The following is a 16,957-nucleotide window of genomic DNA, read 5'->3' on the forward strand; positions in this document are numbered from 1 at the left end:
CATACGCACAGAAATAAAAGTAGAATGAATTTTTAAAATTTAACAGATATCAGTTGCTTGGAAGGCTGGGGCCCAAGTATCACAAACAAAAGACCGTGCATGGCCAAAAGATAATAAATAACTAAAATTATAAAACAAATAGCAGCCACGGATTATGCCTGGCAAGCTAGTACTCAGGGGACCCAGGCTGGAGGGAAGGGAGCTCGAGGCCAGCCTGGGTTACAGAGTAAAACTCTGCCTTCAAAAAAAAATGTATATATATAATGGGGGAATGGGGGAGGGCAGCAGTGAGATGGTTTAGTGGGTAAAGGCACTTATGGATAAATGTGACCACTCATTGATAAACCCATGTGGTGGGAAGAGAGATGGGCTTCCCCAGTTGTTCTCTGACCTTCACACACAGGCCCTGACACATGCACATAGACACATACACACACACACACACACACACAAACAGAGAGAGAGAGAGAGAGAGAGAGAGGGGAGAGAGAGAGAGAGAGAGAGAGTAAGAAAGAGAAACATGGGCTGGAGAGATGGCTCAGTGGTTAAGAGCACTCACTGACTGCTCTTCCAGAAGTCCTGAGTTCAAATCCCAGCAACCACATGGTGGCTCACAACCATATGTAATGGGATCTGATGCCCTCTTCTGGTGTGTCTGAAGATAGCTACAGTGAACTTAGATATAATAAATAAGTAAATCTTTTAAAAAATAAATCATGATAAATGGCAAGCTGGAAAACCATGCATACTTCTGTTTAATGGTAACCTGCAGCAATCCACTGCCTTCACTGCTTCTATCTTGCTTTTAGTCTCAAAGACTTAATCTCTGCCTAGGGTACAACAGGAAGAGTATGCAACTAGATATGTGTATAACAAAGCAGGCGTCCTTTAAGGCCTCTTCTCCCATCCTGTGCCACCTAGCTGTTCTCCTGGAACAGTATAACCCTTGCTCAGCATACACAAGGTACTGTGTTCAGTCCCCAGCACCACAAAAAAGGAAGCTTTATAAAATAGTGGAAAACATAGAAACTCTTCTCTCAATGTTCTTAGGGAGTGTCTCCTGTGCATGAGGTGTCTCATACTTAACTGCTGTACAGAGGTGGACACAGTACCCTAAGCAAAGGCTGTGCTGGCTGAGCTAATGCCTGAGGCTTCCGCCTTGACAGAACCCATTTCAGAAATCCTTGCTAGCAGTGATAGCTAACACCACAGCTGCCACAGCTAGATGTGCTGGGGAAGTTCAATGGGACCAAACCCTTTGCTCTTCAAAACCTTAGGATTACCTAAGTATACTTTTCCCCAAATTCTTCATAGTTGGGATTTTTCCTAATTTTTAAAATACTGGAATACATACCATGAGATATCTTGGGTTTTGGATGCAAATCTGAGCATGGAATTCATTTCTGTTCTATAGCCATCTTTGTGTATGTTTTCTAAGGCTAATACAACAATATTTTCTATATTTTTATTGTTCCTTTATTGTGACTGTGCCTGTCATTTGGAATTTTCTATTTGTGAAGTTACATAGGAATTCAACACTTTACAGATTTGGGGGCATTTTTCTTTATTATTATTAATTTAAAAAATGGCGTCTTTCTACATAGTCCTGGCTGTCCTAGACTTTGTAGACTAGGCTGGTTTTGAACTCACAGAGATTCACTTGCCTCTGCCTCCTAAGTGCTGGGAATAAAGGTGTGCACCATTGCTCTGCTTAAGAGCATTTATAAGTTCTGGATGAGGAAACTCAATGTATACTGTGCCCATTTCAGGACAGAAGACACACAGGTGCTCCCGTCCACAGGGCTCAGCAGCGGTTGAGATTCACATCCAAGAAGTTTGCTCATAGCATCTATGATCTTTTTTGTTTGTTTTTGTTTTGTTTTGTTGAGACAGTTTCTCTGTGTAGTACTGGCTTCCTGGAAATCATTTTGTAGACCAGGCTGGCCTCAAACTCATAGGATTCACCTGCCTCTGCTTCCTAAGAGGGACTAAAGGTGTGTGCCACCATCGCCTGTTTTTTTTTTTTTTTCCTAAAGATCTATTTATTTATTTATTATATATAAGTACACTGTCGCTGTCTTCAGACACCAGAAGAGGGCATCAGATCCCATTACAGATGGTTGTGAGCCACCATGTGGTTGCTGGGAATTGAACTCAGGACCTCTGTAAGAGCAGTCAGTGCTCTTAACCACTGAGCCGTCTCTCCAGCCCTTGGTCTTACTCTTAATTCACAGAAATTCTTTATAGATTAGGGAATATTTAAAATGCCAGGCATGGTGCACACTCACAATCTAAACACTCTGGCAAAAGAAGAGGGTTGACATAGAGTGGAGGCCAGCTAGGCCCTGTCTTTAAAACTTCATTTTACAAGACAATGTGTTTGGCACAGCCATAACCACTGGAAACAGCCGGAGTCAGGAAGCCAGCCCTGTTGCTTGACACAGTTCCAGCAAAGCTGAGCAAACTGCTACCATCACAGTCCTTCTGTCTCTGATGGGTTTTGGTCTCTGTGTGTTGCTCTCTTGGGGACTTTCTGCATCATGGTTCATTTTATGTCTTTTCCTGAAAAGAATTATGTCTCAGTCTTTTAAGGAAAACCCTAAAATTAACTTTATCTGTCCACTGTTCACCCAGAGGTCTGCTTTTGTCCTAGATGTCATTAGCACAGATAAGCTAGATGAGGCCATTACTCTAGGAATCTTCTTTGGTATCTGCCTCTAAGTAAACTCAAACAATTTAATTGATGCAGGGCAAACAGTCAATTGACAAACTCTGACTGGCCAGGGCAATAGGTTACAGATTCAAGGTCTCTTTCTATTGTAGGCTTAGAGGTCTCTATGAATGTCATTTAAAGATAAGGACTCACACAGGTTATACTCCTGAAGGAATAAAACTCAACAAACTACAGAGAACTTTCCCTACTTTATAATGTAGATGATAAAACATACGGTAGAAGAAGTGAGATATTATTACTTGCAACTCCTGAGAAGACTGGTTCAGGCATGCTCTGTTTGTCTGAGTGCTAAATAGCAAACGCTGCCAGCCTAAAAGCAGACTGTCACATAAAAACACCTTTGCTCTGGAGGTGACATTCTTTAGATTCTCTAAATAGGAGTTACAGGGCTAATGATAAGAATGGTGATGATCTGTCTGTCTGTATTTTCTGTGACTGAACTTGTAACCCCGCCTGCCTCTGCCTCCCAGTGCTGGGATTAAAGGCATATGCCATCACACCGGGCCCTCTTATATATTGCAATGACTGGAATCTAGGAATGGTGGTGCCCTCCTGTAATTCCAACATTTCAGAGACAGGTAAGGGAATCCGAAGCTCAAGGTTGGTTTTGGCTGTATGGCAAGTTTGAGGCCAGCACCGAATACTAAGCGCTTGTCTCAGAAAACCTCTTTTCTTTCTAATGATTGAGCTTCCTGTACTGGGGACAGTTTGCCAGCCCTTCTCCTCTGAACTTTACAGCTGAATTCTTATATGGCTGTTGTCTCAGTATTACACCAGAATCTTTGTAAGTGCATGAATATTTTACATCCTCATCCTACATATGAACAAGAGTGGTATTATCTAGGCCAAGGGGTCCCCTTGGTGCTTTTGTCAAGGTTTACTTTTTATCTTATGTGTACGGACCAGCATGTGTGTATGTACCATGTGCTCATAGGGACTTCAGAGGCCAGAAGAAGACCTCAGCTCCCCTGGAACTGGAGTTACTGACAGTTGCAAACTGTGATGTAGGTGCTGGAAATCAAAGCCTGGTCCTCTAGAAGAGCAGCCAATGCTCTTAACCACTGAGCCATTTCTCCAGCCCTCACCCCCTTAAAAGACGTTTTCCCTTTATTTTATGCATATCTGTGTTTTGCCTGCATACATGTATGAGGACCACATGTGTGTAGTGCCTGCGGAGGCCAGAAGAGGATGCTGTATCCATGGGCCTGGAGTTAAAGTTGTGAGCTGCCCTGTGGTGCAGGGAAATGAACTGGGGTCTTCTGCAGAGCAGCAAGTGCTCCGAATCCCCGCAACTCTGTACCATGTAATGACAATAAATGGCTGTTACTGTTTTATGTACTTACTATGCTATAATTGTTTAGATTTTTTTAGGCTTATTTTTAAAGGTATGAATGTTTGGCCTGCATGCATATATGTGCACCACATGTGTGCCTGGGGTTCTTATAGTCAGGTCCCCTAGAACATGAGTTACAACTGTGTGCCTGTATGTGGGTGCTGGGAATCAAACCCGGAACCTCTGCAAAACAGCAGCAAACGCTCTTTACTGCTGAAGCATCCCCTGGCCCCTATAATTCTTTTGTATTATACTTGTTAATTTTGTGTGTGTAGAAGCCAGAGGACAAACTGAAGAAGCTGGTTTTCTCCTTCTACCACATGGGTTCTAGGAACTCAGTTAACTAGTTAACTCAGATGACCTAGTTAACTCAGGTCAACAGGTTTGGTGGCAAGTGTCTTGATCTGCTGAGGCATCTCAGCCTTGTGTCATTCTAATACTAATGAACTATGCTGGTGTAGAAACCCAGGGCTTCATGCATGGGGGGCGTTACCACTGAGCTACATCAACCGGCTTCATTTTTATTCCTTTGAGGCAGAATTCAATGTTTCTCAAACTGGCCTAGAACTTGTCATGCAGCTAAGGACAACTGTGAGCTGTGTGTGTGTCTCACTGAGTTCCCTTTTATAAACCATCTTTTGAGAGTATATTCTTATCCCGACATTATTACTGATATTCTGCCTCTGCTTGCAGACAGGATCCTAGCATAACTGTCTCCTGAGAGGCTTCATTTACCAGTGGATGGAGGCAGATGCAGAGACCCACAGTCAGACATCAGGTGGGGCTTGGGGAGTCTTATGGACGAGTGGGGGGTGTAAGTGAGCAAGTCGGAGGGGTCAAGAACACCACAAGAAAACCTACAGAGTCAACTAACCATGGGACACAGAACTTGGGCCACCAATCAGGGAGGATATAAGAGCTGGACCCAGGCCATCTATACATTCATAGCAAATGTACAGCTTGGTCTTCATATGGGCCCCCTAACAATTGGGATGGGGTGGAACGGGGCACCTCTGATTCTGTTGCCATAAATCTCTACTGACTCACTTCTCAGAATACATCTACATTGTTAAGCAATGAATGGCTGAATTTGGTGATTGCACTTACCTGTGATGCGAAGGTCTCTGGTTGCTTTTCCTGCCAACTCATATATGGTAGAAAGTCTACATCTTCTTTGGCAACAAGTTCCGAAATATTTGGGACATTAGCAAAGGTAATCTCATTAACGTCCTATATAGGATAACAATTGGGTTATGATTTTTAAAAAGATATTATCGTATTAAATAATTAGTATATTGTAAAGTCTTGTGGATATTGAGTTTAGAACATTTGGGCATATACTTAGATCATGTATCTCTGGCTATCAGCGCCCCTTTTATACCAATCAGCAATCAAGAAAATGTCCCACAGGCTTGCCTAAGGACCAATCTGAAAAATAAATCTACAAACTAAAAAAAAAAAAAAAAAAAAAAAAAAAAGTAATAAAATTGTAGGGTTTTTTTTGCACATGACTGTGTATGGGGATTAGCTATAGTAAGCGACACATCCAGCCCCAAACTATTACAGATGTCCTTTTTCCTTTTCTTTTTTAAAGACAGGGTTTTTATATGTAGCTGTGGTTATCCTGAAAGTTATTCTGTAGACCAGGCTAGCCTTTATCTCAGAGATCAGTCTGCTCTGTCTCCCCTGGGATTAGGGTGAATGTATATTTTAAAATATAAAAGCACTACCACCACCCTGCCTTTATATCTTAAAATATACATACAGATAGTAACCAAAACACTAAAAATGCTAACGCATAGTTAGACACAGCTGGAGTCATCTGGGAAGAAGGACCCTCAACTGAGAGAATGCCTGCATCAGACATAGGCAACCCTCTGGGGCATTCTTTTGGTTGATGACTGACTTGGAAGGGTCCAGCTGACTGTGGGTGGTCCTGAGCAAGGCAGGAGGAGCAAGCCACCATGGCCTCTGCTGGGTTCTAGGTTCCTGCCTTGGTTTCCTCTAGGGAAGGGCTATGCTCTTTAAGGTGGAGGAAGCCCTTTGCTCCTCAGATTGCTTTGGGTCATTGTGTTTTACCACAGCAATAGAAAGCTAACTAGAACAGCTCAGGATTCCTTTAGAAGAATTAAGGCACACACAGAGGAGGGCCCTGGCTCCTGCCTCCCAGCTCCCATCCACTTTCCCCTGCATAGCCTGGAATTGGTCACCTTACTGCTAATCAGGGCAAGAGTGACCTCGGTTTTGTTGTTGTTTTCTTCATATACAGTCCCCCTGTGTAGCCCTGGATGGCCTAGAACTCACAATGTAGATCAGGCTGCCCTCCAACTTATGGCAATCCTCCTGTCTCTGCCTCCAAAGTGGGAGATTATAGATATACGCCACCATAACTGGCTGTTGCTGTTCTGACACACAATTTCCCTGTGTAGCCTGGGGCCGAACTCACTCAACCTTCTGTCTCTGCCTCCCGAGTGCTAGGCTTGCAGGTATGCCTCCACACCCAGATCTTCTCATTTACTTGTGTTTGTTTGTGTGTTGAGACAGATACTCACTGTGTATCCCTGGATGGTCTGAAACTCCTGCCTTTGCCTCTCAAGTACTGGGGTTAAACGCCTGTACACCACTTCCCGCAACAGGGAGTTTTTGTTTTGTTAAACTATTTTAAACTGGATGCTGTGGCACATACCTTTAATCCTAGCACTCAGGAAGCAGAGATCTGTTTAAGTGGATCTCTGTGAGGTTTAGGCCAGCCTGGTCTACACTATCTTGAGAAAAAAAAAAAAAAGGTATTTTTATCTATGTGTGAGTGTCTACAGAGGCCAGAAGAGGGCGCCAGATCCTTTGGAGGGAGAGTTGCTACTGTTAGCCATCTGTGGGTGCTGGGAATTTAATCTGGGTCCTGGCTCAGCCATATCTCCAGCCCAAAAGTGACTAAATAAAAGTTTAATCTTAAATTCATAGTAATAATACATACCCTTTTCTCAACTGCCACAAAGCTTGTAAATTGCGTAATAAGAGAATTTTCTTTACTGAGTTCGATAATCAGAGATTTCATGATGTTTTTCTTCATCTAGGACAGAATGAAATTGTGTTAGTTTGTTTACATGTAATGAGTTTAAGGTTATAAAATAATCCAAAGTGTTTTTCTGTGGTGAAGAAGTCATTTAATGTATTCATTTACTTCCTTTTCCCCCCAAAACATTGTTTTTTGAGATAGCCTTACTATGTACCCCAAGAACTTGTTATGTAGACTAGGCTGGCCTTGAATTCACAGAGATACACCTGTGTCATGTCCTGGGTGCTAGGATTAAAGGTGTGAGCCACTCCTGGCTCTTTCATTTCTTTTGAGAAAGCATCTCATATCTTAGGCTGGCCAGGAACTAAGCTATGTTACTCCTGCTGACTTTGAACTCTTTCTGCCTCTACTTCCCATGTGCTGGGATCATACTTGTGCACCATTACACCTGGAAACGCAGTGCTGGACACTGAATTCAGAGCCCTGGGCATGCTCTCCTGTCGTAAGTAAATAACTCCATAGTGTTTCAAACTAGACAGAGTCAGGAGTCCTGTCTAAATATGGTGGTAGCTAGGTCACATGTGTTTCCTGTGACTAGAGATGGCTTGAATAGCTGAATCATAGAAGCAATGTAGTTTTACAGTCCTCAGCGTACGGTTAGACGGTATCCAGCTATCTTGGTTTATAAAAGCTTCCAGAGAGCCCTCACATGCTGTGAGCCTCCTCTTCCTTCTCAAAGTCTATGACTCCACTGTAAAGTTGAAGAACCATGAGGTATCTTTACTTTAAGGCCCAGCTAGTCAGATGCACTAGGCATTAAATGAGCCTTAAGTCAAAGGAAATACAGGGAGGCTAATCCGGTGGGCACAAGTAGGGGAGGCACAGGGCTATGGTAGTTGATGTGATGGCCTTTGAGCTCTACATAGTACCCTGGCATCTTTTCCAGGCATGGCACTGAACACCAATGCTCATAAAGAGCACAACCTGACTGACTGTCACAGTAGCTGGCCAAGATGGCCCTCTGCAGGACTCTCCAAGAGAGTCTGTCAAAGAGGGAACAAGGTGAGTGTGACTCCAACTAGTGTCCGAGGCCTCTTACCACCATCCTGTCTCTGAGCTGCTGAGTGACAGCTGGGGGGTGAGAGGTGACGGTTATTCCTGGCACTCTATGAGCATCCTCTGAGCCCTGCTCCAGACTATTCTCATGGGGGAAGATCACAGAAGTCTCAGACAGTCACAGTCATTGTTTTTTTCGCTAATGAACTCAGCAAACAGCCACTGAGCACCCGCACCCCAGGACTGGCACTGCAGATGCTGACGGATGCCCCGACATCACATTCTTTCTGATTCAGTTACCCCTACTTTAGATTCCTATGAATAAATCAGTTTAGGAGTGACACAGAACAACGCATATTATCTTTTATAGAAGAACAAACCTCGTGGTTGGTTTCATTGTCGTGGAGAATGCCGTCTTCATAATCTCTGATTAGAGCTCGGGCGGCCAGCTTGTGAATCATCTGTGTTTGGAAAGTAAGGGGGGAAAGAATTAAATTGGCTTTGCATGCGTGTGAGACAAGTGAATGCATGTATGTGTTTGCTCGCGTGTGTGGCACAGACATGCTAAAAGCCTGTGTTAGTTCTTGCCCTTTGACCATATTTAAGACTGGGTTTCTTTGCTGCTGTGTTAGGCAGACTAGCTGGCCAGCAGGCTTCCAGAGAGTATTCTGCCTTCAACCTCCCTTCCTCAGGACTCTGCTGGGATTACAGACATGAACACTATTCTGTTTGCCTTTTTTAACTGAGGCTGTTAGATTTGCATGGTAAAATAAGCACCTTTACCCACTAAACCATGTCCTCCATGTCCTCCACTCCCTACCCTACCCAGGCTGCTTGACCATGATTCCGTTGTCTCTGCCTTCTGTGTGCTGGGGTTACAGGCATGAGCCATTTTGACAAGCTTGAGTAGATTGTCTTGCACCATGCCAGTATTACTGACGTAAATGTCAACGTCTGACCTCAATAATTCTAAATTTTACAATGCCATCATTAGTAATAGCACTTAAAGCTGACAAAATGACTCAGTGGGTGGTCACTGCCCCCAAGCCTGCCAACTCAAGTTTGACTCAAGAACCCACATGGTAGAAGGAGTGAACCTTCAAGTCCTCTCTGACCTCCACAAATGCACTGTGGCATTCACACCTACACACAAACACGTAAAATAAAAGGAATAAACAACATGTAATTTAAGAAGTACACCATTTCCAGATGTGGACATGCAGGCCTGTAATCCCATCATTTAGGAGACAAGAGGCAAGAAGATCAGAAACTCAGAGCCAACCTCAGCTACAAATCAAGTTCTAGGCTAGCCCCAATACGTGAGATTTTATAAAAAATAGAACAAGACAGAATAAAAGAAAGCCAAAGGTTACAGCCTGTGACTAAGGGAAGCCAAGGCAGAAACCCGAAAGCAGGAACTGAGGCACGGAACTGAGGCACAGACCGAGGAGGAATGATGCTGACCGGCTTGTTTCTCCTGGCTTGCTTAGCTACCTTTCTATATCTCAGGCCCAGTTCCCACAGTGAAAATGCACCCCCCTACACACATTTCCACAGGCCAGTCTGATGGAGGCAATCCTTCAGTTGAGAGCCCCTTCCACAGGTGACTCTGGTTTGTGTCTAGTTGGCCAAGACTAACCAGTACAATCCACAACAGTGCTTCTACACCCACGGCACAGGGGACATCGCGGGAGAGGGAATGGAAGGAGGTGAGAGGACCAGGATGCCTGCCGTTAGACAGCATCTTTTAGAAGTAACATGGAAGCTGCACCCATGAGATCTCAACAACATGGCTGTCTAAACAAGACCTACATGACACTACCACCACACTCAGAGGGAAATAGGCAATCAATGGCTGCTGAGAAAGAGACAATTGGTCTTGTCTAGGGGTGAGCCTCCTCATAGACTATTCAGTTCTGCATGGTCATCCCTAAGCATGTACACACAAAAACAATGCTAAATGGGCTAAATAGTAGGTCTGTGTGTGTGTGTGTGTGTGTGTGTGTGTGTACATACATGTGTTGTGTGAATGAGGGGGAAAGAGAGTGATTTTAGAAGAGGTTGGGAACTTGAGAGAGGGTGTTGAGTTGACACCTGAGGAGTTGGAGAGGAATGGAGGAATAGAAATTATCTAAATACAGTATTCATGTATGAAATTCTCAAAAGAATAAAAAACTGTTAGAGAAAGAAGAGGGGAAAAAAGATCTCTGAATTGTTGTAATTTGGACCTTCACTGTAATAACTGACAACAGTGAGTGAACTGTTTTCCTGAGTTCTGGGAAAGGATTTAGGGAACCTAAAACTCCTCTCCTATTTCGACAAACTGGACAAGTAGGTAACATGAAGAACAACAGTCACAATTGGCATCTGAACCGGGGAGTTTTGTGGCCCTTTGCCCTTACCCAGGGAATCTGGAACAACTTTTGTTAGACAGTGTCAGAATGTGGTGGCGCATGAATGTGATTATCAGCACTCAAGAGGCTGAGGCAGGAGGAATGCTTCAAGTTCAAGGATGTCTCCAGTTAGATAGTATCTCAAATAGAAAACAATCACATTTTGTTTTGAGAAAATGTCCATGTAGCCTAGGCTGGCCTCAAACGTGCTTTGTAGCCAAGGATTAACTCAAAATCCCAATCCTAATGCCTCTGCCTCTCAAGTGCTGGGGTTGTAAGTATGTACACACAATTACAAGTGGACATGCTTGCTTGCAAGCTAGTCTTACCTATGGACAGATCCAAGACTCCCAGATGAAGACCCATTAAAGGGACATGTCCCCATCCCAGTTTCACAGATAACCTCCTGACCACTCTCCATATATACGCTGACAAGTCAGCACAGAACAACATGGGAAGTACATGGAACTTACATGTGAAAACAGACAATTATAACTTTCTGACCATAGCTTAAGTGTGCGAGTGCCTGGAAACAGAAGAGCCCTCAATCTGCTTGGCCGGCGCTCTCCCACTGACTTCCTGCAGCCCCCGCAGGTTAAAGTTCCAACCTCACCGTCCCAGTTGTTTTCTGAAGCTCTGTAGTTGACACCATCGTGCAGTATTCTTTCTCTTGGATGAATGCACACAGAGTTGCCTGAAACGGGAGAAATGCGCGTACTCTGTTAGTATTTCTGTCTGAAGTATGTGTTAGTAGAACACCAGCCCTAGCCTCCCAAGAGAAATCAAGAGCATCCCCACCCAGGTACCCAAAGGGGAACCACATGACAAGAGGAGGGAAAGGGGTGAGGGTGAGGAGAAGAGCAATAGCAAACTCATTATTGTCTTTCCCACAGTGTAAGGACCTCTGCTCCTCTTACTTGTGTACAATGAGGAATGAATCCGTAGACCAGGAGTCGGTCATTGTGAAACAAGGAAGGTACCCACGCCGGGGCCTGCAGGGGCTCACGAGCATCTCTGCTAAGCTGCTGCCATTTGACAGAGACAGAGTGGCAACTCGGGGACCGTATCCTGGTCATTTGGGCTTCTATCTATAAAACAAGAGAAAATACTTCTCCTTTAATGTAAACTAAAAACAAACAAACGAAAAGCCAGCCAGCCAGAGATACATCTAGTTGGTAGGCCACTTGAGTGCTCGCCTTGTATAAAGAAAGGGTTGTATGGTTTCAGTCTCTAGTACCATTAACAGCAACAAACTACAGAAATAGTTACTTAACACTTAAAAGCTTACACTGTGTCTTCGAGGATTTTATAGATTTTTTTTTTTCATTCCTGTCATGGGGCATTTTCTCAAAGAAGGCGGGATATTTTATTTTGAGGAAAGATTTTTAAAATATAGTCTTGGCTGACATGGAACTTGCTTTGTAGAGCAGGCTGGTCTCAAACTTATAGTGATCTACCTGTTTCTACTTCTTGAGTGTTGGGATTAAAGGTGTCATCAGCTTAAATAAGTATATTTAAGTTTTCTATTTCAGCTTGTGGAGATGCCTCAACAGTAGAAGCACTTGCCATAGAAGCTGGGCAGCTCTGGATCATTGCCAGCAGGAGGTGAAATGTGCAGCTGCTGTGGAGAAAAGAAGTCTGAGCACAAACCCAGAGCTGAACAACTGAAGGGCAACAGATACTGTGTGCCCACATCCATGAAAGCATTAGCCACAGCAGCGTGTGGTGGGAATGGGCCAAGTTCATCAATAGGTTAACAAATACAACAAGATGTGTGCACATCTCTCTGTCTGTCTGTCTGTCTCACCTATCTATTTAGATAGAGTAATTTTATATGAATATTTGATATGCAATTATTCATCCCTAAGATGGGCGTTGTGCAGACACCTGTAATCTCACACTTGGATTAATGGGGAAATAGGGTCAGGAGGTCCAGTCCATCCTCAGCTCAGCTTGGGTTACATGAGACTTCTTTTTTCAAAATCCAATTAAAAACGAATAAAATGTTTGGCCTTAAGATGAAAAGAAATTCTGTCAACAACACAACACCGATGAGTCTTGTGGACATTATGCTAAGTTAAATAAGTCAGACACAAAAGAACAAATGTTTTATGACTCTGTATCTAGAAATACCTGGAAAAGGCAAACTCAAAAACACTGGAAATAGAATAGATATTGTCCAGCACTGAAGGCAGGAGGCAATATAGACTTGTTATTATATTTAATTTATATTATATTATTATAGCCTTTCTGTTGGGAATGTGAGGTTCTGGAAATGATGGTTAGACAGCTTTGGATTTGTAAATCTTGTGTGCATTTATCACAATAAAGAACCAGCCATTGGTGTGGTCACGTCTGTAACCCGGTGCTGTGGTGCAGAAGGAAGAGAGGCTGTTACAAAGACGAGCACTACCATGTCTGGCTTGGTCTTTCTTGTTATTAAAGATGTCTTAAAAGCTCTGGCTTCCTTGTAGGTCTAGTCACCACCCGACTTGTAAGGACACAGGATTTCTACACACAAACAAACAAGTACAGACAAGTTTCAAAAAGAAACCTACATACCTGTTTTTTCCAACTGTGTTTAGATTTTGAGTTAAAATATTCAAACACTCCAGCACCACACTGAGACAAGGTCCTTAAGATGTGACGATTTGCTGTAGAACTGAGCACATTTCAATTAAAAAGTTTTGGTTTTTTTTTTTTCCTCCAGACAGGGTTTCTTTGTATAAAAGCCCTGGCTGTCCTGAAACACACTCTGTAGACCAGGCTGGCCTCAAACTCATAAGAGATTTTCCTGCCTCGACTTCCCAAGGACTGGGATTCGCCTACCTCTGCCTCATTTTCTTCTTCTTCTTCTTCTTCTTTTTTTTTTTAAGAGTCTCACCCTGTAACCCAGGCTGTTCCTGAACTTGGGGCAATTTGTCCACCTGTCACAGGTATGTGACATATGACAGGCTCAGCTGCACCCATTTTAACAGGTTTTACTCAGTAGCCTGTGCTGGCCTTGAACTTTTAGTTTCGTACTTCAGCCTGTCAGGAGCCGAGATTCTAAGTTTGTGCCATGACACCGAGTAATTTTCAAGACATTCTAGACATAGTTGCTAAATAGATGCTAACAATGTCAAGAAAGATAAATGAAGAGTTTGCTTCTCTGTTCCGGAGTTAAACAGCTAGTGGGTAGCTCACGGTCGAGCATACCCAAGGCAAGTGGGGCCCTTGAGTCAATATGACATTGGCAAAATGTAGAAGGCACAAAGTCCTTGTGCAGATAAGGATTAGGAAATCCAGGATCGTTAGCATTCTAAGCTCCACCCCACAGTTACCTGGCAACAGTTTGGCATGCCTAACACTATAAAAGGGGCCCGCTTCCCCATCCCCCACTCTCTCTTGTTCTCTTGCTTCTCTCTAGCTCTTGCCTTCCAGTTCCCTCTCCCCCACCCCCAGGTGCTCATGACCGGCCTCTACTTCCCTACTCCTCTTTCTCTGCTTTTATTTGCCTCTACTACCCTATCAACTTCCCTCCCCCATGCCCTGAATAAACTCTGTCCCTCAGGTGAAGGGATGCCTAAACATGGGCCCACGGAGGCATCCCTCTTCCCCCACACTTCCATAGAACATATTCCCCCCCCCTTTATACTTTTATAAACATATCAGTTGTCTCTTTAAAGGAAGAGAGATGTACAACCTGCTTTCTACCCAGAAGGCTGTGGGTGGAGATGGTTAGCAGTCTGGTGAGCTTTGTGGTACTGTATGCTGGTGGTTACAATGGCCCCCCCTTGCTCTTAAGATAACTCGTGAGAGCTTCGCTGTAACGATGCCTTAAGCTTTACTGTACACACAGGATCGTGTTACACCAAGACCCCCCCCAAGTGTATTGTGCTTAAATATGCCTGAAATAAACATATTCCGACTTTAGAAACAAACAAACACTGTCTACTGAATTGAAGCAGACTTCTCTCTTGCCTCACACAAATGACACTTTCTGGCCAGGATGTTTGCAGAGACCTCCAGAGAGAAATATTAAACAATAAATAAATGAAGCCAGGCAATGGTGGCACACTCCTTTAATCCCAGCAGCCTGGTCTACTGAGTGAGACACAGGGCAGCCCAGGGATATACAGAGAAATCCTGTCTTGAAAAAAGAAATTAAAATAAATAAAATAGAATTCCTCCCCACTTAAAAACAACAACAGCAACCGCAAAAGGTATGGGACTTGATGTGCAGTTGTGAGATGCAGGCAGGCGGACCAGAAGTCCAAGCATATCCTTGGTTATATTAAAGGCCATCCAGGGCTACACAGAGACCTTTCTTAAAGAAACCAAACTGTGAACAAAGCAAAAAACTTCAAAGATATTAGAATGATATTTGATAAAGACCCAGTGAAGGGAAAAAGGGAGATGTCTGCTCATGAGGAAATCTAATCTTCTCATACAGGACACCAATGAAAGGAAAATCACTGAAAGGAAAAGTCACAGGGCACCAATGTTGTGAAAAGATGACGTCCGGGGTTTCGGCACCAATGTTAGGGGAAGGATGAAGAGAGTGGGGGGCATATGGCCCATGGAGGTGCAGAAAGGCCTGGGGGCAAGGGAGATGCCTCTGGGGGGCCCATGTTGGGAATCCCTTCCCCCTGAGGGGCCAGCCACACAATGGTATAGTACAGAATAGAATTCAGGTCATTGGGGAGTTAAGAGGGTAGTAGAGGCAGAGAAAGAGAGGAGTAGAGGCTGTCCATGAGCACGTGGAGGGGGGCGGGGGAAGAGAAAGGGAAGAGGAGGGGTAGGGGTGGGAGAGCAAGGCTGCAAGACGCCAAGAGGCCTAGAGAGGCAAGAGAGAGAGAGGAGGGGGCAAGCAGCCCCTTTTATAGTGTCAGGTCACTGGGGCGGAGCATGCCTGGCTACTGCCAGGTAATTGAGGTGTGGGGTTTACAGAATCCCAACATTATCCCCTTTCAGCACCAGTGTTAGGAAAAAGATGAAGAGAGTTGGGGGGGTGGATGCTTCTGGGGGAACCATGTTGGAATCTTCCCCCCAAGGACCACCCACACAGTTGTATAGTATAGAATGGAGTTTATTCAGGGCATGGGGGTTGGGGGGCGAGTTAAGAGGGTGGTAGAGGTAGAGAGAGAGAAGAGGAGAGTAGAGAAGTAGAAGAGTAGAGGTTGGCCATTAACACCTGGAGAGAGGGGGGGAAGGGAATGGGGAGAGAAGGGCAGGAGAGTAAGAGAGCAAGAGAGAGAGGAGGGGGCAAGCAGCCCCTTTTATAGTACCAGGTAACTGGGGCGGAGCATACCTGGTTATTGGCAGGTATGAGTATACTTGGCTGTTGCTAGGTAACTGAGGGGCGGGGTTTACAGAATCCTAACACCTAGGATGTAGCTCACTTTGTAGAGTGTTTGCCTAGCATGCACAAGGCACCTGGTTCAATCCCAGCACTGACCAAACCAGGTGTGCCAGTACACATCTGCAATTCCACGGTTGGGAGGTAAAGGCAGGAAGATCAGAGACCCTGTCACAAAACAAAACATCAGCCATGCACGGTGGCACATGCCTAACATTCAAGAGGCAAAAGGATCACAAGATCTAGGCCAAGCCTGGTCTGCATAGCAATTTCCTGGCTAGTCTGGGCTACTGAGTGAGACCTTGTCTTAAAACAAACCGAAACAATGGATACAAAGGAAAAAGTAAAATAAAAAGAGGTGTGGAGAGGTGTAGGAGCAGCCAGTTCTGCTTTTATCATCAGTAGCCATAGTGGCTTCGGAGACTGTGAAGAGGCAGATGGAACCCAGAAACCGGAGCTTGTAATCAGGGCTCACTTGTGAGGGATGTACAGCAGTCTACAAACCACCTCACCAATCCGCCTCTTGTCCTGCCTCACCACAGGGATACCTGGTGTCCTGGGGTGGAGGCCGTGCAGGGAGATCTCTGGGCTTCAGGGCAAGGCACCAGGTAGGGGCTCTGCCCAGCAGCAGGAGACCCTCCCTGCCTTTTCCTTACACAGATGCCAACTACTGTTTAAAGGACTCCAGGAAAGACTATGACCCCAGGGCTTCGACGCAAATGCAGAAACCTGATAGCACAGGAGACAGAGACGGCAGGAGTGAGGCAGGTGCAGCCCCAAGGGCAGGCATTGCCAACCACCAACCACGCGCATGCGCAGATCAGCTCCAGGAGCTGTGCCGGGCTGCTGGGGACAAGCTAGTCATCGGAACTGTTATGTTAAATAATAGACCCAAGAAGCCAGGTTTTACAAATGAAACAGCCTGCCCGAGGTTCCTGTGGTTGTGAGCCGCTGGCAGCATGGTCCCAAGCCAAGAGCTCAGCTCCTCTTTGCATACAGATTTCATGCATTCACACCAACTTCCAAGCTTGCTAAGTTCCCAGACAAACTAAAGACCTGTTCATTAGCTGCCTTTGTCACTAAG

The 16,957-nt window shown here is 44.6% G+C and overlaps 1 protein-coding gene across 1 annotated transcript in view; it reads right to left on the minus strand.

Annotated features, from left to right (window-relative positions):
- Positions 1 to 16,957, minus strand: part of PARP4 (poly(ADP-ribose) polymerase family member 4) — an 88,408-nt gene that overhangs the window by 11,486 nt on the left and 59,965 nt on the right. The window contains exons 25-30 of the mRNA XM_080926941.1: positions 13,095 to 13,194; positions 11,450 to 11,620; positions 11,146 to 11,226; positions 8,520 to 8,600; positions 7,042 to 7,137; positions 5,175 to 5,297 (exon numbers count right to left, since the gene is read on the minus strand). Of these exons, the coding sequence (XP_080783067.1) occupies positions 5,175 to 5,297; positions 7,042 to 7,137; positions 8,520 to 8,600; positions 11,146 to 11,226; positions 11,450 to 11,620; positions 13,095 to 13,194 (652 nt within the window). The remainder of the gene's footprint in view (positions 1 to 5,174; positions 5,298 to 7,041; positions 7,138 to 8,519; positions 8,601 to 11,145; positions 11,227 to 11,449; positions 11,621 to 13,094; positions 13,195 to 16,957) is intronic.

This window comes from Micromys minutus (assembly GCF_963924665.1).
Source record: "Micromys minutus genome assembly, chromosome: 12".
NCBI lineage: Eukaryota > Metazoa > Chordata > Mammalia > Rodentia > Muridae > Micromys > Micromys minutus.